Source organism: Tetrao urogallus, assembly GCF_951394365.1.
Source record: "Tetrao urogallus genome assembly, chromosome: 12".
Lineage (NCBI taxonomy): Eukaryota > Metazoa > Chordata > Aves > Galliformes > Phasianidae > Tetrao > Tetrao urogallus.
Window position 1 is genome coordinate 3,769,061 of NC_136825.1, and position 22,066 is coordinate 3,791,126.

Genomic DNA, 22,066 nt, shown 5'->3' on the forward strand with positions numbered 1-22,066 from the left:
TTGTCCACTATCTCAGTTATTGTCTTCTAAGTACACTTATATTTTCAGTTAGCAGCAACAACTGAAAAACCTTCTGAAACGAAACCTTTATTTGACAACTGAACAATGATAAAAAAACCTGCTAAGTGAAAAAGAATCCAAAAGGAAGCAAGAAAAGCAAATCTAGCCTGCTAGTCAGATACACAGAGAAACCAACTGTATCAGAGTAACCTACACTGTCATCATCTGTCTGCACAAATGACCTTCCCAAATATTTTAAGACTTAAGCAATAATTTTAATAATATTTTCAGTGTACAAGAAATTATACTTCTGAAATAATGGTGAAAAATAGGCATTATTTATAACCTTGCACTCTTGTACAGGTAAGACCCATATCCCATTCAAATTCTTCAACAGTGAACTTTGTTTTCCCAGGCTAGGTTTTGAGCTATCATAAGAAATGAAACGTTATTACACACCACTCAGCCCATCATGTTTCTTCTTTAAGTAATCTTCTGAATGGTTTGAAAATGTAATGTTTTAACGGACAGAAGCAAAGCTGTTTTTTGTTGCACTTACAGACATACAAGAAAGCAATAAATAATTCCTAAAGCTGTGAAAAAGAATATAAAAATTCAAAATAATAGCCAGGAATGCTCTTTAAGATGGTTTTCCCACCTCTCTTTTCCTTCATCCACTTTGCATTACTGCTTTACATGATAAAGTTTGGTTTCAGTAACTTCAAGTCAGCACTGCATGACAGTGTAGCCTTCTTCACAATGCAAGCTTACTAGAGTTAATAGTTAACCTCTGCTTATTTCTGTCTATCCAGGCCCTTATTGCTCAGCTGTGTCTGGAAGATGTAACACAGAAGTGGCAGGTAGCCAACCATAACATTAGAGACCTAAAAGAGAGCTGAAACTACCTTGGTAAGTCTGACTGCTCCTAATATGAACAAAACCAATATATCACGAGTAAAGGACAGAGTCAGTGACCATTTAAAAACCTTAAAAAAAGATTTTAAAGCATATTAAATTAAGCTATCATAATAGTACAAAAGCTATTTGTGGTAACATTTCAGAGGGCTGTACATATATAAAATCCACAAATGAAACACGTACCAGATTGACTTCTTTATGCAAAGCCAGCAATCAGGTCATGAAGTAGAATGGTTGCATGAATGTCAAAGGGTGAATCTCTGATCCCAACATTTTCACTGCAGATTTTGCCATTCGTTCCTTGGAAGTTTTATTTCTGCCTAAGTTTTGATTAGAAATTGATGTACCTTGAGATACAGCATGCTTAACATACAATAATTTCAGGTGGTCGTTTGTTTGTAGAGCACCACCTGTTACTTCCTGGGTGCTTGATGGAAGTACATAAGGTCTTTGGAACTTGTAAAAAGCCACAGACAGACTAAAGATATCACAAATTACTAGTAGGTATCATGGAATCAAAATAAATTCTTCTATTTGTGTCCAATAACAACATTATATCCATGTATGCGCAGTAAAAAGGTCTTCACTTGTTACTAATTTTTATATGAGACCACTTCAAGAAAATATCACAGACACTAAAATATTACTGATGTTCATTTGCATCAAGATGCCTCAGCATACCTGATCGGGCACTTATAAAATTATTCCATTCCATTTTGCAACAACACCAATTATTCAAACTTCATTTCCATAGAATATAATCACACGCATTTAGCATGATAATTCATTCATCAAATTTGATAATTTCCTTCCTAGAAATACTAGAAGCCGAGCTATAAAATTTAATTATGCAAAACATCTATATTTTCTGACTCAGCAAGCCAAGAGTTGTCATCATTCCAACTGAGGCTTTTTTTCTCCTATTGCAACAGATATTTATATAAAAATGTATGCATAAACACATGCATTTGTGTACAAAGATCTATGCATTCTATATATTTTCTAATTATTTGCAGACATTAGTGTGCTTTCAGCAGTTTCACTTCAGCCCTCATTAGCTAGCAAGAGAAATTGCAGTCACCTACAGGCTTGCAGGTACATGTTAAATACTTACTCTTCACTTGCAATGAACCATTGCTTCAACTCACTGCAATAAAGCAAACTATGTACCAGAGCTGGCAATACTACTGATCAAATGCCTTAACAGGAAATTAAAGCACAAAGTAGTAATAATACACATCTCAGGCAGCTTTTGGTATGTGGTAAAGGACCCTAATTTGTAACAAGAAATGCACGTACTATTAATTATCCTTTTAACGCACACAGATCTTATCTTAATTATCCCAATTGCAACTGACTTTTCCCTAAAGGCAAACAAATATTAACCTGCATTAATCTGGAGTCTCATTTAGAAAGAAAACTCCATATATTTTTAAAGATCTCCTACAGAAATCATCTAGAAACCTCTTAGCACTTCCAAGGAGATCAGAAAGAACTGCACAACTGCTTACTTTTGGCTCTAACAGACTATGAGATGATAAAGAAGATTTATTGATAGCTCTTTGAGAATAAATAAAAATCCACACAAGCAAACATCGCGTTGACTTTGTGTGATTAATTATATTGCATTTGGAGTGTTAGGTAACCTCCTTGATTAAGAAACCTTAGACAAGTATTCGTCCCAATCAATACTTTGCTGACCTCCACAAGCAAAAAGTGCCTTGAAGTCAGATAACACAGATTCTCCAAAATATTTTCCTATTTCTGGAGTAATGTGATCAATCAAGGCTTCCTGGTTTCTTTAGTCCTCACTAAAAACTACTGCACATGGAGCTATATTCTCATGGTCAATGTTGGCTACTCCTGAAAAAAGCCAACAAGAGAAAATAAATTTACCAACTTGGAATTTAGTGAAAGCTCAGCTTCTTTTCTTTAAGAATATACATGAACACATTTGAATGTTATAACATATAATTATTAGAAATCTATTGAAACTTTCTTTCTCTACTTATAGATAAACACTGCCAAAGTTTAAGATGATTTTTTACAGGGAGCCCCCACAATGAAACAAATAATATATTATTTTTACTGTATCCTGTTTAGAAAGCAATGTTCTAAGCAACCTAATTCCAAACAAATGTTACTGTCATCACGTACAGCAGCCGAAAAAAAAAAAGCTCTTTGAAAGCTCTTTCATATCTTCAAAAACATTTTTCTTGGTCACTTATCTCTTTTTTTATCTCATAAAACATTGAGCTTTTCAATCTTCTGCGAAACTTTGTCCATCAAGATATAGTTTATGTCTTTTCATAACAAATACATTTTCAAAAAAGACAGTATTTTATTACATCTAACACTGCAGAAAAATTATATATCATAATACCTTAACGTAACAGTAGTATTTCCAGACTCCCGTCACTGGCTATTAACTGAATATTAGCATCCAAAGAACCCACGTAATACAAAGAATACAGCTCTGCTCATGAGGTTGAATGAAAATTACTTTTGAGAGGAAAAAACTAGAGGGAGGAAAAAACCAAGGTTGTATAATAAAAGGTTTGAGTTTGCCCAGTGTTCGCTTGAAGCCCAGAAAAAAGAAATTTAGGCAGAAGAAATGGTTTGGTTCTTTTTTTAATAAAAGCATCAGTACCTTGGATAAACTTGCTAGTCAGTATTATCTGAAGAATTTATCAGTTATCAACACAGAAAACTACATTAGAGCTTACAGAATTCTTATTTTTTTCCGAAGAAGAAAACATGAAAATACATTCTTAGGCTTTTTAATCCACTTGTGACCAAATCCATGATGAACTTTATTTCCTTATCTGTAATAGTATTACCTTTTCTAACTGTAAAAAATGAGATGGTTTCCAACCACATACAATGGTTTTATCACATACAACAGTAATGGAGCTCAGTTTTAAAAAAAAAAACCACAACCACCAATTTATAGCTAATGTTAAGGACACAGCTTTGGTAGATATTGGTCTTGCTTCTTGATTCCTAAAAAGTCCTTAGGAGGCTCTGTTGCAATCATCAGGAGAAGGTAAAACTGGCAGCTCAAATCTGCCCAGCAGAAACCAATCTGGTACATGGTGACCCTGCTACTTTTAGAGGCACATCTGGACCCAGCCCAAAAGCTGCAAAGAGCTGTGCTCTGGTTACACCTGGCACTACTTGGAGGTGCATTCATCAGCTCTATGGATGTTGGTGCAGCCTTTCAGTGGCTCCAGCCTGCATGCAGGGCATTCTGCCTGCCACCAGTCAGAAACACAAAGCTGAAAGATGATCTGCAATGAGCAAGTGTTTTTTTGATGGGTTCCTTAATTCACTGAAATCAGTGTTCTACTGTAGGATGAGTAACAAACATGTAATCCATCTTGAAGTCATAGAAGCCAAATAGAAATCAGAGAGAACTGCAAGTCTCCAGCAGCATTTTAAAGCAGGAGCTTTCCTACCTCTACTGCGCAGAGAGGGCACTCAATTGTACTGTGATCTAAGTAGCCATGACTACTCTGGCCCTCAGTTTTATACCTTATTTAAACATAAGCAAAAATGAAGCCTTGGGTTTGCAGCCATACGGCACTGGCTCACTGCTGCTTGACAGAAAGGAGAACTCATGTCTAAAAAGAAAACAATTTCATTCTAAGGCTATTTCCACTTCATACTAATCACCTCCTTCTCATACTGACATTATTAGGTGATAATTGGTAATCACGTGTGCCCATATTTGATTTCTGATACATATCTGTACATTCAGAATACACCAATTTTTCACAGACATTTCTTCAACTCAGTGCTAACAAATAACACAACCCACGTCTTACCAGTATCTATAGGATTAGATTATTTATACAATTTAGGTCTCCCTCTATTTAAGTGCAGTTATAAAATGACAAAAAATCCAATATAACAAATACAATGCATGTTATTTCTGGGAGTGCACCTGAATTTATTTTCCCTGTACTCTCAATATATTAAATTTCATTCTTCATTTTCATGCAAAAAACCCCCATATCTTGAATATTTGTGAACCTAACAAAAATAGAATCAAAACACTCAGAGATCCTCTGAATAATTTTTGATATGCATAGTGATGAAGGCACAAGAGCACATCTAAATTCACAGGGAATTCAGAAATAGAATATATGTGAATTTCTGTTCTAATTTAAGAGATACACAAGTCTAGTAAACAAGCTGTATGGATAAGTAATGAGGTAAAACAAACCTTTAGATTAACGAAGCAAGATAGTTTCCCCAGGATCAGACTTCCTTATTTAATTTTTTACTGAAAAGTAAGGCTGCAGGCATACAATCAGAATTCTCAAATAAAACTGAAGAAATTTTTAATGGTATCAGTAACTACTTTTCATGAATTAGTCACCAACACATCGTGGAGTTAGAAAAAATATTTTAACAAGGTCTACTAATTTCACCAACAAAGAGGATCACCTCAGTATGTATGTTTCTATAGCTACAGTGATTGTGCCAAAGATACAGAATAGCTTAAGACAGTTCCAAATTTATCAGCTATTAAGAAAAACACAGAATGTTTTGAAAGTGGTATTTAGAAAGAGCAGTCAAGTCTTTTCAACTGTAAATGATTCATTTCAATGTCAGCCAAAGAAATCAATAGGCAAGGATATACCTCCTGTCAATTAGTAGACTTACCACTGGCATTTCTTAGCAACCTTCAACTGCAACACAGTGTATCAGCCTTTTAACTATATTTACAGACCAGCACAACAATTTAAACATGTCAGAAATTTAAACGTGCACCTGTATCCAGTTAGGACACTGGTAAACTCCCATTACAACCACAAATCTAAAGAGTGATCAGTCATTCAGTTGCACTGTTGTCTTATCACAGTTCTTGAGCTTCTCCAAAACTAAGGAACCATAAGCATTTTAAAGCTTTGGCATATCAGCCTACTATATGCTAACAAAAAAGCTATTTATGGTACTTAACTGATGTCAGACATTGCATTCTGTATACCTGAATTCTCCATTCCTATGACAGCCCTGCATAGAAACATAGACATATTACTGTCTTCTCACTCATTATATGCAGCGTTTGTTTGCCCCACTCATCCTTGAATAATAGGTCTCACATATATCTACAAAACAAATATTAGAAAATGAAGTTGTTACATTTAGCCCCTCTCCAGTGCACTGCAAAGGAAAAAATTGGAACTGAAGCCTTAAATCATTGAAATGAAAATCCCAGCTTCAAACAGCCCTAAACTCAGGGCCAACTTCTGCCTGTTTTATGGCTCAGACGTTAGGACAATTTCACCTGAACACACTGTATATGTCAGTGTGACATCAGAGGCATGAATAACGTTTTAGGAACCAAATTAAATTACAGTAGCCTTCAATAGGATTGCACATTTTTTCTTCTGGAACGACTCTAGGAATCACAGAACATTTAGCAGCATCCAGAACTTCCCCACAGGCTTTTTGGGGCGCACTCAGAGAATTTTACTCAGTACAACATGGAATGGCTCTCACTGACCACAGTATTTTTTATGTCCTGATGCCCTTAAAAAACAAAACCCACACCATTTAAATGATCAATCTCTCTCACCCACCTTTTTAGTTTCAACTAAATTTAGCCCCCCAAAAGATCCAAAGTTCCTAGAAATTCTATTAGAATTGTAGCCACTTCCACGGCAAAAAGAAACAGAAAGGAAGAGCATTCATTTTGATTTCACATATTCATTCCCAATCAGATTGGCTGCAGCTCCACAATGTGCTTTCTCTCACTCAGCTTGAAATGACAGTAAGTAGAAAATAACACTGGCAGAGCTGTGGGTACTGTGGGGGTGATTTAAGGTCATTGTGCTTGAGGTGTTATCACAGGTAAGAAGATTTGCGTTTATTGCAGGAAATGAATATGTGCAGGAAGCCAGACTTCATTGCTTCAATCGATCACGAAAAAACTTGTAATATATTGCAGATCAGGTCTGGACATGATTTTTTAAATTAATATAGCCCCTCAATTCAACTTCTGTCCACACTAAGCTACATACACATTTCCTGTTTTTTTGTTTTTTTTGTTTTTAGCAATTCTAATAAGTAAAAAAATATTAAGACACATGTTACTGGATCAGAGGATCACCACTACTTTCAATTTCTGAATGTCGTTGTTGCACAGATTTTTATTATCAAAATCCATCCTCATGTCCCACATGCTCAATTGAAAATGTAAGCTTAATAGTTTCTTCAATGTGCTGTAGAAATGAGAAGCAGAACTTCAAAAGCAGTGTGAAAATACTTATGATGATATAGGAAAGATAGACAAACTGAAATCTTGATCAAACCCATATTTTCCACAGCTACTTTCACAATTTTTCTTGCAAATATAATTAAATTTCCCAGGACAGCTGGCCTGATAAAAAGTCTTTTTTACATAGTTGGGAGAATTTATTAGTTTCAATATGCTTAAGGTTAGACATCATTGCACAGTGATACAGAAATTTTTGGTATGTACTTCACACATTGATATTCCATGGAGGCACTGAGTGACAAGGACAAGCTCATGAAGACCTCTGCATCTCAGCTTAAATTGTAACTTGCTTTAAACAAAATAACGAAATACTGCGTTTGCAAAAAGGTACAATTATTTAAGTCATTTCTTAATACATTGTATTTACCTCCTCAGAAGTGAGAGGGAAGGAATATGACAAGATTTGAAGGAACAAAGATGCTACTGACACTCACTGACATATGAACAGATGAAATCAGTAGAGCTCCAATAGAATCAACGTGCTCATAAAGGCATTTTATGGATTAAAAAGGGATAAAAAGGACCTGCAAACCAATAGCACTGACCCAAGAAAGCCTTGACGTGCATATATGTACTCGTTTGTACACATTCATTTGTATGCACACATTTATGAATATGTACATATAAATGTATATATATGTACATGATTCCTGTATTTAAATTCAAAATATATAAATTTCAGCAATGCATAATTTCTCAAGGAAAACTTACAGAATGTTATAAAAAAACAAAAATCAAAGCTCTTGCTAATCTCATTACAGAACACTGGTGAGCAGATTAATCTACAGGTACAGATGCCTGAATTTTCATTTGCCTTTGTTTAAGCAACGTTTCAATGACAGGAAGCAATTTTTCTCTTTTTCTGACATATTTTAAAGAAAGCAGAGTGGTCAGGCTAGAATGCTTGCTTCCAAAGACAGGCAAAAGGAAATTGAAGATTTTAATTCAACAGTGGGATGGTGATTACAATGAAATAATTCCTACATCTTAAGTATTTGACCCTGAAAGAAAAATAGGTCAATAGAGCAGAGTAACATTTACTTCAAAATGACATATTATTAATGATGATAAAAGACATCAGCTGGTTTTAAATAAGGTAAGGGAAAAAGAATGTGTGCTCATTATACACTTAAAGGTATAAAGGTATAAAAGTCATTTAATCCCTATATGTACAAATGACTTAGTTCACTTCTCAACTTCATAAACAGGCTACAAACTAAGTGGAAAAGATGATTAACCAGAAAGGTTAAAAAAGAAATTTGCCCTTAGAAGGCAGTTGGAAAAAAGAGTAGCAAAAGTCTTGTGGAGGAGAAGGAAAATGTTTATTGAACTGAAACATAGCTGTCATGATACACGTTAGCACCACGCTCTTTCACCTACACTACTATCTGTTACTATACAGTAGAATAAATGTGAGAGAAAAAACGCAAAAGAAAAATTATCCAAGCATAATAAAGCCAAGAGCAAAACACAAAAGGGTTGTAATTAGTCAGACACCATCAGAGAGATCCAGCAGTTAGAAGGAAGAGAATGTCTGCTGTTCTCTGTGTGACAGCTGTTTACTCCACCTTGCAGACGAGCCATACATAATACATATCATTTTTCCTTTTGGAAATACTCTGCCAGCCATCTTCACTTGGTGTCAATTTAACAAGCCACAGGTAGTAATATCAGATTTATCACCAGTCCAGTCCACAAAATGTCTTTATTAAAGTCTTTCCTTAATGTAAGTATTGAAGTTGACAGTACCACAGTATTTAGCTTGTAAATTGGCAGAGATAAGTTATTTTTCTTTCTAAAATGTCATTCATTTGGATATTACTTTATATTACACTACCAACTTGCTATTGACAGATTTTTCATAATAGGAAACAAAAGGAATGAGAAGGGAAAATAACTGGATAGAGAAGGGACAGTATTCAGGTAACAAACAGATCAAACTCAGATCAGTCAGAATTCACAGTTATTAAATACCTTAATTGCTTTAAAGGACGGTCAATGGTAGTGTTCTCTCCACTGACTTCCGTATTCTGGAGATTTCATCTCCTTTCTAATCATATATTAGCACAGCACACTGCTCTGTAATGCTGGATAGTCTGCTGCATTTGTTACACTGCTTAAAAGGAAGCATTACGGTAAGCAGATTTGTAGAAGCAATTCTACAAATTGAAGTTAACAAGCAAACAGAAATCCTGGATCCAAATATCCTGTTTTATCAATCTAAGATTACACAATTAGGCCCCATGTCTTAAGGTTAAATGTGACCTGGCTGAAAATGCAGAGATCAAGATATTGATCAAAAGAAGATGTTCAATAAGAAAACAGCTTTTTCAAGCTGGCAGAATCAGTGCTTATTTCAAATAACTGAATTAAATCAAGACAGTGAAAATTCAATGTGGATATCAAAAACTTTCCATTAGGTCTGGACTTAGACTCAGAATGGAAGACTGCAAAGACGAAAACTGACCAAAATGAAATGAATCAGTGGAGTCACAAAAATCATGGAGAAACAGGTTAGGAATTGGCAGCTTAACTTATTCTGCAGCCCAGAAGGGGGATTTTGTGTCTGCTTTTGTCAGTGGCATTCTCTGTTCAAGATATGACCAGTAAGATCAGGTAAGAATAGCATTCGAAACAGGAGTCTGGTAGTTTATTTGAGTCAAGAAAGCTAGAAAGGAGACGGAGTTCAGGAGAGCTTCTAATCTGTTTAGAAATTTGAAAACACCATATAAATAAAACAATCACTGTGGAACAAGATGTAACTGGGCATCATTAGATTATATAGCTGTTGCATTTAAAAATAATTCAAACACATTTTCCCTTAAACATGAATCTAAAATTCTATTAATGCATGAATGAAAAATTAGTTATCAGGGTTTTATTTTATCTCAGCTATTTTACATATGTAATTCATTGGCAAAGGCTGACTTTTTCCCCTCTACATTCATCTGCAGCACAGTTTAAGATATTAAATTCTAAGATCAAAGTTAACACAAACAATGTAATTGTTAAACTGTGGTATGCTGGAAAACTTCAGAGCATAAAATATCATCTCCTCTGTGCTTCACTTCGGGTCATTAGCATGATTTATTACACAGAAGGAAATTAGGAACTGGATATTTCAATATTGGGCAGAAAGTTTAATTCCATCATTCCTGTAGAACACCTATATCTCCAACAAAACTTGTAACCATGGTAACTAGATTAGAAAGTATTCCACAAATGGTTAAAAGTTCTTTTATCCATACTAATGACTCAAAAGAATGAAAAAACAAAAGTAAATTCTAATTTTCCTGCTTGTGAAAGCATCTGGTGTGTAAGTTTGACTCCTCCAAGAATGCCTTAAGTAAACAAGGGCATTTTAAAAAGATTTCCATTAAAATTCCTCAACTTAAAGAGTACAAATGTATTCTGATGGAATTGTTTGTGTGACTATCAATATTTTAAAAGAGGACAAGCTTAAAGAGAGATCTTTCAGAAAATGAGGTAAATTTGAAATGCTGTCTTCGTCTAATGGTTTATTGGGATATCAAATGCACACCCTCTAATGCAAATTAACAAGCTGTAGCTTAATAGTTCATGTACTTGTATTGAAAGCCTTTTAATTTAATGCAGTGCTATTCATTGCATTGCATTTATTGCTGATGTAGGTTGGTATTTTTCCATAAACATCCTTTCTGTTGTGGCATCCTTTCTGGAAAGCCACAAATTTCATCACATAAGATTCCACATTATCTTCAGTAGTCCACATAGGTCCAAATCAGAGTATTACACATTGTCAAGAACCCTAGAATTGGAGAAAATGTCTTGGTGTCTGTTTTCTCATGAACAGAAGAAGATGTATTATGCAATTGTGACTGTATATTTATCACACTTTGAATTCCTCACCCTGGAAGACGTAGAAATTAATCCATCTTCTCTGAAGATCAAAAAGCTTTTCCCTAATCTTGAGACAAAAATCTGTATCCATTTGTTATTATGCCAGTATTTTCCCTTGGCTTAAATGACTACACTCACTATAGACCTAATAAAACACCATACTAGACTGAACAAACTGAACTCTGATATACATGTTTCTGCCCAACGTATTAGTGCACACAACTAGTTATGTACTAGCATTGTAACTGGATTTTGTATAATCCCAATCTCTTTCTTAGCTGAAATAGAAAGAGACTTATTTGTTGAGACTGTCCTTATTGCTTACATGAAATAAAATGTATCAGTTTCAGACTTTTTCCCAATTTCTGCACAGTTTTCTTCCACCCTTTGCTGTAGATTCTCATCTCTGGATGTCTTTCCGTGTAGATTGATAGATACATTTCTTCTGCACACTTTAAAAGAGCGTTCTCCTTATGTGCCATCAAGCCTCGGTGTAAGAAGCCAGAACAATTTGTGCTCGAGCAATTCCAATCTCTGAAAAACATCCCCACCCTGCAATGCTTCCCAGGAGTCAATCACTCCACTATTTTTCTGATGGAACCACTTTTACAGCTGTCATAGCCTAAATACTCTTCCCTCTGGAGAAGCCCAAATTCTTGCTGATAGACACCTCCCCTCCTCTAAGCATCCGCTTTGGTGTAGCCTGATCATTTAGATCTGTGGTCATGATTATATGAACACAACAAAACAGATTAAAAATAATTAGAAAATAATTTCAAAAATCCAGTGGATTTTTCCTATGCAGCTCAGACACAGCTCTAGTTTCTTAGCAAGGAGTTTGTTCTCCTGTTTCTGCACTTTTTTTTTTTTTTTGTACAAATCAAAGATTCAGAGCAAGAACTGAGATTCAGCTGGAATCCAGAAAGTTGGTAAAGAATCACACATTTCTTGGTTCTGGAAAGAGATTTAGACTTCCAGATTTGGACAGCAATCCAAGCAAGATCCTTTCCTTCCCTCCCTCTTGCTTCAACTGCCATTTACTTCCGAATCGTCCAGTAGAAGAAATACATTTCAGTTTTTATTTCACTGGCTGATCTTGTTCTTTGCTGTCTTTCGCGTCCTCCTTATAATCTACAATACTTCCCTCTAGGTTCTCTTCAAAGATCTGTGGATCATCACCATGTCTCTCTTGTCTTTTCTATCACCTTCTTTTCAAATTTTGCCTCTAGTTTAGCATTTTTTCCAGCTTCATCTTTAATGCTTCACACTCCTCTTCTGTGAAGCATATAATTTATCATATACAAAAGGCCTCAATCAGATATCCACTCAAAAATAATAAGCTTCCAGCAGCTTTTCCATAGTTATCTTCAGTTTCTTCTCCTTTTAGGTTTTTCTATCATAGCATTAACAGACAAGCTGTGTTTTCACTTAGCCTTAAATTCACAACTTGAAGGAGGAAAAAAAAAACTTCATAAATTCACAGTTTTGAAGAGGGAAAAAACACCCTGATCATAGAGATTTCTATTGTATTTGATAGCCTTCATTACTTTTTTTCCTTGAGCTTAGATCAGTTCTGCCATCTAATTGTCATTTGGCAGCTTAACTGTCCATCAACACAGATGAAAGGCAGGGATCTATCTAATATAAAGCATGAGGAGAGCACCCACCACTCCTTTCATTTCCAAAAGACAAACTAAACAGTCAAAAAACCCACAACAAATTATCTTACTGGCAAAAACCAAAGTTTTGCATCTTCTTCATTCAGTCATTGTTTATTTCATAATCTCTAATGTTCTTCTACGTCTTCTGGTCTACACCAACCATTTTAAGTTCAGCCAGTTTTTGCAGGGACATTTAGAGCTTCCATATCTTATGTTAAAACAACTAAAAATCCTCCTTCTAACGAAGGGTATACCTTTATTAAATAATAGAATAATGGATTTATCATATATAAAAAAATCAATCCACAGCAAGTATTTACAGGATAATTCCAGATCCCACTGTTTTACACTTCATTAGACTTGATGTGGACAAAAAAAAAAAAAAATGGAAGAGTAGCATATGGAGAGAGACTAAAATTGCATATCATATCTCTGTGCTATATCAGCACGAGCTAAACAAAACACATCAATAACAGTCAACAGTTGTAGTCTGGACCATCTGGACACATAGGCCCATAGTAGCAAGGATGTATTAAAATATTTTCATCTTCCTATTCTCCCTCAGGAATGAAGGATTATATGCAGCAGCTCAGGTTTTGCTGAAAGGCGAGATTCCTTTACCTACAAGCACAGCATGTCTATAATAGTTATTTAATTAAGGGATCCCCTAACCAAGGGTGTGCAATGGCTAGGCAAAACACTTATCCCTAAGTGGGTGTGACAGAAAGTCACAGCAGAAAAGAAAATAGCCTCTACACATGTATTTCCTTGCTATACTAAATACTGACCTTAAATTTTCTCTTAATTAAAACAATCCAATATTTCCACTTATCCGGTGCGCCATCTCCTTCCCAAGTTACAACATCAAATCTTGATCAGTGAAGTCCTCTAAAATTACCATGATTTTCTTTTTATGCTATTGATTCCTAATTATGGAAAAAAATTTTCTCCCTCTGCTCTCCTGGTTTTGTATATCTGCCTTGCTTCCAACCAAGCACTAATAAGTAGTTCAACTGCTGGCAGCTTCTGCAATCACTTCCAAACAACCTTGCGTATTTCCAGGCAGCATTGTGTTAGTGGGAGTTGGAAAACAGGAGGCAGTCAGGATAGAGGAATGAACTACACTGGAAATTCTTCTGAAGTAGGTGGAAGAAAAGGAACGCAATACTCAGGGTGAACCTGGAAGCTTTCATGTAGACACTACCTGCACCACACAATAGCATTAAACAGAACAAGTTGTATTTGACCATCCCTATCCCATATTCCATTCATCATTCATTCAGGAAAGCTTTACAGTTCTGATGAGCAGCAAGAGGAACTTCGGGAGCATAATGAAGATGAGAGGTAAACAAAAATAGTAATTATTCTCCATGCAGAACGTGTGTGGTTATTTTTGATCCACCCCTCTCACCATCCACCTCTCCCAGACACACACACACGCACACACGCACACACTCTTAAATGTTTTTATTGCTATTTATCACCTGAAGAACTTGACTTTTCTGGAAAATTATGTAGCATGTTGGAGTCAGAAACGAGCTTGACATCTTAAATATGCTCATGGGATTCCACTTCAGAAATTATCAAGTACTATGAAGATCCAACATTCATGGAATGCCACAGAGCTATGCCAGCCCTGAAATAGCACAGGGGACGACTTCTGACCCTTTATCAGTTGGTACAGTCCTCAGACATGTTTGGATACCTGTTACAGCCGCAGTAAGAAAAAGTGAGCCAACAGATGTTACACATTTTTCCCTGACTTTGATGATTTATTTTCTGTACCCTCTCAGATACAAGTCACTGCAGAAGGCAACTTCCTGAAGTAAAATTATTCTGAAAATGACTGCACAGGGCTGGAACTAATTCGTTTTCCTCACTATAATGCTTGACAGACTGAATCAGCCGTGTTCATCCTAATAGGAAGCAAGCTCAATAATGTTCAGTATTATGTTTTTACTACACCCAAGCAGTATATTCTAAGAGTCACTCTTTAGTTTTCCTTTGAGACTTCGCCAGTAGAGGTGGAGACACAGCAGTATTGGGTGACCAAAATGCAATACATACACATAATAACTACAAAAGTAAACTTGTGGGTTCCTCTATATCCTGTAGTTCATACAAACAGTATGCCTGCCCATGTCTGAATAAAATAGGAAATACTCCATAGCGCTCACTGAAACAAAACACTGCCCAAACTTGGAAGCATCTATTTAAATGCTACAATTGTTCCTTAGCTACAGTCCCTTCCAGAGGTCTCGCTATTTCATATTTATATCACAGCTCTGGAATAGGAAAGAGCTGTGTTCTCATAGAAAAGCCATCAGAGTTCAGCTCAAGCTGATGCTGAGCACAGACCATAGTGGAAACCAGGGCACTGCTCAGCATGTTGGGCAGATGGAGTGAGCTCTAGTGAGCCTGTGTTATGAGAATCTCTGCCATTTGCTTCACAGCAAAACTACACAAGTGCTCAGCCATGAATACTGGCAATTACATGATGAAACTATAACCCAGAATCTGTTTTCTCTTTCATTTTTCAAATTCTCAAGTAACATGCACGTTATCAATCTTCAAAGCTTGTGATCAGCATTCTTCACACATTCTCTTTTTCTCTATAGGCCATAGAAATGACAATAAAACATGCCTGCAATGTCACCTTCACAGTACTTACAATTGACCAGAGAGATGGTAAAGTTTAAGTTCAAGAACAACTGTATTTCTCAGCTCTCACAGAAGTGTACAGAACTCTGGTAAATTCACAAACAATTCAGAATAAGCTTCTGAAGTTAAATGAAAAAGATGACCAAACTTTTCAACAGTTTGTGCAGGGTCTAAAACAAGTACATAAATTGGGTGTTTAAGGTGCTCTGAACATCTCTATACTTCAAACTTCCTCACATAGTTTATAAAGCTCTGTGAGAAGTCAACAAAGACCTCAAACGATTGCTTTTATTTTCAGCTTTCACTCCTATTGAATTATGTATCTGAAGAACAATAGACTCTCTTCCCTACATTCAACATCTTCGAGGCTCTAAACCTCTTTATTTATGCTTTATTAAGCATTCACTTACAAATTACTGCAGTTGACATGGAATATTTCATTCCCTTATTATAAATATCTCCACAAGCTTTGTCTCAGTCACATTATTACCTACAATAGACTACAGCCAAAATAGTGGTCTAGATACCTATGTTGGAAATATACTGAAAAAAATTGTATTTAAAGACTTAATAAACTGATATCAGCTCAAGTATTTCAAGGTGCTGATCATTTGTAGTTCCTATAATTTAATCATCAGTTGCAAAGAGGTATCTCAGGGCTTCTGAAAAACAAACTGCCAGATGCTCAAACAGTTCTGTTTGTACATCATCTACCACACTTAACATGTGATCCCTAACTACTACTTGAAGAATTATAACAAATCCAGATGACAAGACGCTAGAAAAAAAAACATTTGAATATAAGTAGGACCAGATTCATCTCATTCTGCTTAAGAAAGCTCAATTACCAGTGCTATCAACCTAAGCTAGCAATAAAAATACTTAACAGAGGCACTTCTAGCAAGCAACTCAGATTACCTGAGGAAGAAGGAGAATGAGGGGCAAAAACAAACATGAAAAACAAGACACCATACCTATGTATATGAAGTCTTTCCAAATCTCTCTCTTTTAAAATAGAGCAAGAGAAGTTTTAAAATTAACTATTTTTCACTAATATGTTAGCCAACAATATTTACTAAGGTACTGCTCTCTAACTGTTGAACTACAAAACATGACATGGAGTTCAGAAATTACTATAAATTACTGAGAACGGAGAAAAAAAAAATACAAAACAGATTATTCTTTCATTTTACTGAATGGAAAACAACCTTTCCTAACTATTAAAGTAACTGATGAGGTCCAGGCTGGCTAAATTACACATTGATTGTAGAGTAAGATTCTGCCCTTGAGCTGTGCATTTAGCTCTAGCAATCCCACTGGTGGGAATTACGAATGTACTCCCCAGCTCCATAGGCTGTCTGTCATTGTCACACCTACTGAAGGAGGGACATGGAGTTCCTGCTTCATAACTGTCAGTGTACAAAGTATATTCACGTAATTACAACTTCTGTTGCCCAAATAGCCATTTAAACCATCACTTGTATTTCACTTTGAACGATTTCCTAGTTTAGCCATATAGTTAAAGTTTCAGAAAAGAGTTGTTTGAATTCTAATTTACACAGATTCTTGTAGCCACAAGAACTTTCCATTTTTCATCAAAAATAAACCACAAACGAGTGCAAAGTCTGTCTTAGTCTTTAGACATTATAAGTGAATTTAAGCATGTGAACTTAGGACATTTTTACCTTAGGACCTCCTACGGGTTAAGACTAAAAACAAGCTAATCCACACTACTCAGTAAGTTATGCTCCACAACATTCCCAACCTAGATTTCAGCCTCAGCCTCACACACAGACAGACAGGTAGGCAGTAACCTCTATTACAGACAGCAGCTTCATCAAGCCACGTGGTTCTGATGAATACATTTTACCATAATGTACGCTACCAAAGGCATTCCTTAAATACATTCTTTAAAGCAGAATAAACATTATTTAAAATCAAAATTTTAATTTAATTAATTTTTTTAAAAAATTAAAATTAATTAAAAAAATCAAAATTTAATTTAATTTAATTCTCTATATATTTATATTTTTGAACTTACCTTGCCAACTAATCTGGGAAATGGTGGTCTTTGATTTTCTGGAATTAATATTGGAGTTGCCAGAATAGCCCTTTTTTGTCTTGGAATTCCAAGGTTGCCTTCTATCTTAAACATTTCCTAAAAAAAAAAAAAAAAAAAAAAAAAAAAAAAGACAAATTACAATGACTTTCAACATAACACTCAGTTGTTATTTCCGCTCCCTGTATCTTGAGGTAAAATTAAGATGAACTAACAGGCTTTATATTACATTTTCCAGTGATGAGTGATAACATTGCAAACTACTTAAAACTGTAGGTTTATTTTACTTATGAAAGTGTAGACAATCCATATTCATTTTGTATTCCTATAGACTAAAACTCAGAGGACTGCTTAAATCATAAACAAGGTTTAGCTGAACTCAAATACTAGCATGGGACCTTTAAGAAACCCTACTTTAAATGTTTTACATATTTTTTCTATTATCACACATGAAGTTGCATCTACACTTGGTCACTTCTCAGTCCACGCTTTCCAGCAAACAGAACTCAGAGGTGATTTTCCAAGACAGTCCCCAGCTGCTGATGTCTCAGACCAAACACTTGTAAGCTAAAAGTAAACAACGTACAACAAAGCCCAGGCATAACTCAGAATATCATCTAATAGGTTTCTTTTACATGGGGAAAACTTCACACTACCATATCTGAAAGAAAAGAAATGGATATGGTTCATACACAAGCTGCATTTTTCCCCCACTACATTTTCTGGGCTGTTCAGATCTAGAGGAGCTTCCAGCAATTCAGCACTTCATGCATACTTTCCAATGTCCTCCAGCTCCTTGAAGCCCGGTCCAATACATCTCTGCCTTCCCTCCCAAACTTCTCTCTGATCTTCTCAGTGCTTTCTCTATGCCCAAAATGCAGTTTCCCAGAAGTGGACCTCTCCTGTTTCTTATCCTATACTTTCTGCAGATCTCTACCTTCAGCTACCAAGGTCAGAACCAACCTTTCCCCATCTCCCAGAGCTCTCACTTTGATACAGGCCCCTTTCTAAAAGAAACATCACAATTTGCACTGTTTGGAGAGTGAATTTTGAAACTGGAAAAGGTTCAGATCACCACTGTTTGTTCAGACAGTTGTGAGTTTTGTGAACCAAATCACAGGTTGAATGAATCGTCTGATTTTGGGAAGATAATTACATCATACCATGCAATTTTCCTTGTTTTCTCAATGCAGTGAATTTTCTAATCAGGAATTCAAGTTGTTGTTTTAATAACACCACTTTATCATCTAAGGACAGCTTCATCTTGATGCTGTATTGTTATAAAAAGGCAAAAACGACTGGGTTTTCTCAATGACACAATCTGAACGTCAGTTAGGAACTCCTCAGGCTGCTGCTGCTGCCATCTGCATAAGAGCCTCCCACCTACACTCCCACACAGCGTATCACCATCAAGCACTGCTTTACATCTATGAGCTTCAGCGCGACTTCGTAAATTTGGTGACAAACAGTAACAAGGAAAGCAAGTCTTCGGCTGTCATCTTTAGCTATGATAAAGTCAAAGAGAAGTGAGAACGACTCTGCCAGTTTTCATAACCTGTAGGGGCTCACCCTGATTTGGAGTTCCCATCTGTCCCAAAGGCTTTGCCACTTCTCTTTAATCTTTCAGCTTAAGGCCACTTGGGTCCCTATTTTTGTCTTTCAATCCCTTTCCCAAAAGAACTTCCCCTAATAAAAATTCATGAGAAAGTTCAAGATAAAAACACATGACATGTCAAATAAAAGGAGCTGAATTCTGTCCAGAGGCAAACACGCAGAGCAGTAAGCTTTCAAAATCACTCACACTGTAAACACAGCAGACAGTTTGGCTGGCACGTATCTGTGACGTTGCTAAGAAGAGCAAGAATAAATGACTAGCAGTATGTCTAGGAAGAAATATCAGCTCCTTCGATTAGCAGCAGCAGTGCAGAACTGATCACAGATCTGACTTGTGGTAATTCCTATATTCAAGGCTACCCGTCTGCTCGAGAATGTGTAAGGATGACCTCTCAGATGCATCATCACTGGAAAGGAGGCACACTTAGATTCACATCTCTTTGTATCATGTTTCTGCTTATGCTTATCTGTGGAGTAAAAGGAATTTTCAGGCTGCTTAATACCTAGACCTCTCAAAATTTGGTAGTCACAAATCCATGAGCAATTAATTCACCACTTTTTCATGAGTCAGTTACCCTTACACATGTGCAGAAGGTCCAAAATTGAATACACTCTCACTTTTTCTTCCATTGAGACAACACTGCAGTCATTAATACAAAGAAGCCAAGTTTCAAGGAGAACAGCAGGAAGAAAAGGCTTTGGGCATCCAAGTCCAGATTTCTGAGTAGGATTTCGGAACAAAATTATATTTTTAAATGCAATTAGTTTTTTGCAATGAAAAGAAAGCTTTTGGAGATTGAACAAAGAAATGTAAGCACTTCTGCAGAGTACATTTCATATTATTTATTCTTCAGAAAACACTGATTTTTTTTTAAATACTTCTTGATGAATTTTCTCTAATTCATCATTCCCTGGTACCTAACACAGCAACATGGCTGATTAAACGAGTACCAAAAAGCATCACTATAAAACATGGGCAAACAGGAAGAAAGAAACAAAAGTATTTTACCAATGAATTTAATAATTCAATACCTTAATAACTGTTTGTGGTTATCATAAGAATTTGTTCAGAAAAAAAAAGATTTTGCTTAATGCCAAGCAGCTGGCAACTGATGGCTTGAACCTCAATCAGTATATAAAGCAGAGAGCAAGAAATTGAAATGATACGTGCACATAGCACCTGATTAAAAAATCAAAACTCTGAAGAGGTTCCCATTGGAGGATAGCCATCTTGCTTACATAAGCATTTTTACTGAATTTGCTTAAGTTTTTTGAATAAATTATATTAAAATTAATAAAATACATACACTTTATAATAATAAACACATGCATTTCTAAAAAGAATGCATTGAAAGTGAAAATTCGGTTTCTCTGCTTGTAAATTTTTTAAAACAAAAATAAAGTGGTAAGATTTCTCTATCTGTACTATTTAATTTCTTTGTCAGACCCATGATCACTATGTTACAGCTCCTTTTTTCCTGATTGGAATCCAACTGTCATTTCCTTATCCAACGCACTATTTCATACCTAGCTTTTTAGACTCTATTTTTCATTTCATTGTATTTCTTTTCCAGTCATGATTTCAGTACTTAAAACAGCAGTAGTTCAGAACCAAAGAGCTGATTTCACCGGCAACAAATCTTGATTTCCTGTTTGTGTTAAGCAAGCAACAAACATAGCCAAATTTTAGAAAAATGAGTTGGCCTAGTGAAAACGTCACTTCAAATTTCCTCATTTCCTTTGAGAATTCACCAGTCTGGGATTTTGTTGTTGTTTTTTCTTTAATGTTTTTGCTAGGGGCTCTCGGGATCATTGCTATTCTCGAATATTTGAATGAATGGCACAGTTGCTACCTGGTAGCAGGTACCATTACTTTCAGCAAAGCAAATTTCATTAAAACTTCATGAGAATAAGGTGGCTGAATACTTATTGATTTGTCACAATAAGGGTTGGAAGCATCACTGGAGTGGCAATCTGTAACACACTAACTATGCTGACCAGAAAAAAAAGTGTTGAATTTCTACCATTTATTGCTTTTAGATACTAAGCTTGATGGCCTAAAATGGGGACAATCCAAAGTTCCACTACAAAAAATAAACAAGTATGAATGGATGCTCATTGTAAGAAAATTTTTTGTGGTATTCAGTGGTATATTAATTTTTCTCCTAAATAATATTGCATAAGATTGAACTAAAACTGTGTGCAGATCAACTTAAAAGAAATCATTTTTACGTCATTCTTGGCTGAAATTTCAGACTTGTGCTCTAATCTTCATTCAGTGATGATTGCTTTATATCTTATTTCCATCATCAGATCTGTATTAGCAGTATAATGGTTAATGATTTCTAAATATTCAAAAATATTTCCTTGTGTTTTCAATAATACAAAAAAAAAAAAAAAGTGCACTAATAATTCCTCACAAGTTAAAGAACCACTGTTTAAGTGAATAGTTAACCTCATAAATAAAACTGAGATCTGTAAAGGTCCACAGCAAATACAGAAACATCTGCTCAGAAATATTTTGTCCTCAATGACTGCAAATGCCAGCCTGAAAACAAACAAACAAACAAACTTCAAAAGAACAAATCCAGCCAAAATCTGCTAAGAATACTCAGTTACTTCAGAGCAAGTAAGCTTCCAGGCTCATGAATTATGGTCAGGTATGATATATGAGTAAGGGGAACTGTTCAGGAAACTTGATTTGTGTGGGTATTTTTACCATTTTATAAGGACTGCTCTGAAAGCAATACTCCCTATGCTGGCCCACAACACTGGAGGCAGATGGTGGTGGTATAGCAGTACAGGCTGAATCTTCCCACCACTATTTCATTCCAGTCTATTATCCTGCAATAGAGGGCAGCAGAGAGGCAGTCTGACAGAATGGCATCCAACACAGAACTGTGGATGAAGCAAAGGTGGGACACTGAATTCCTTCATGCAAAAAACACTGTAATCGCTGACATTCATTCCTATTTGCTGAATGTT

The 22,066-nt window shown here is 35.7% G+C and overlaps 1 protein-coding gene across 1 annotated transcript in view; it reads right to left on the minus strand.

Annotated features, from left to right (window-relative positions):
• The window catches only part of CDH13 (cadherin 13), a gene marked incomplete at both ends in the record, with an annotated part of 413,730 nt that overhangs the window by 217,639 nt on the left and 174,025 nt on the right, over positions 1 to 22,066 (minus strand). The window contains one exon of the mRNA XM_079541296.1: positions 17,450 to 17,566. Coding sequence (XP_079397422.1) covers positions 17,450 to 17,566 — 117 coding nt within the window. The remainder of the gene's footprint in view (positions 1 to 17,449; positions 17,567 to 22,066) is intronic.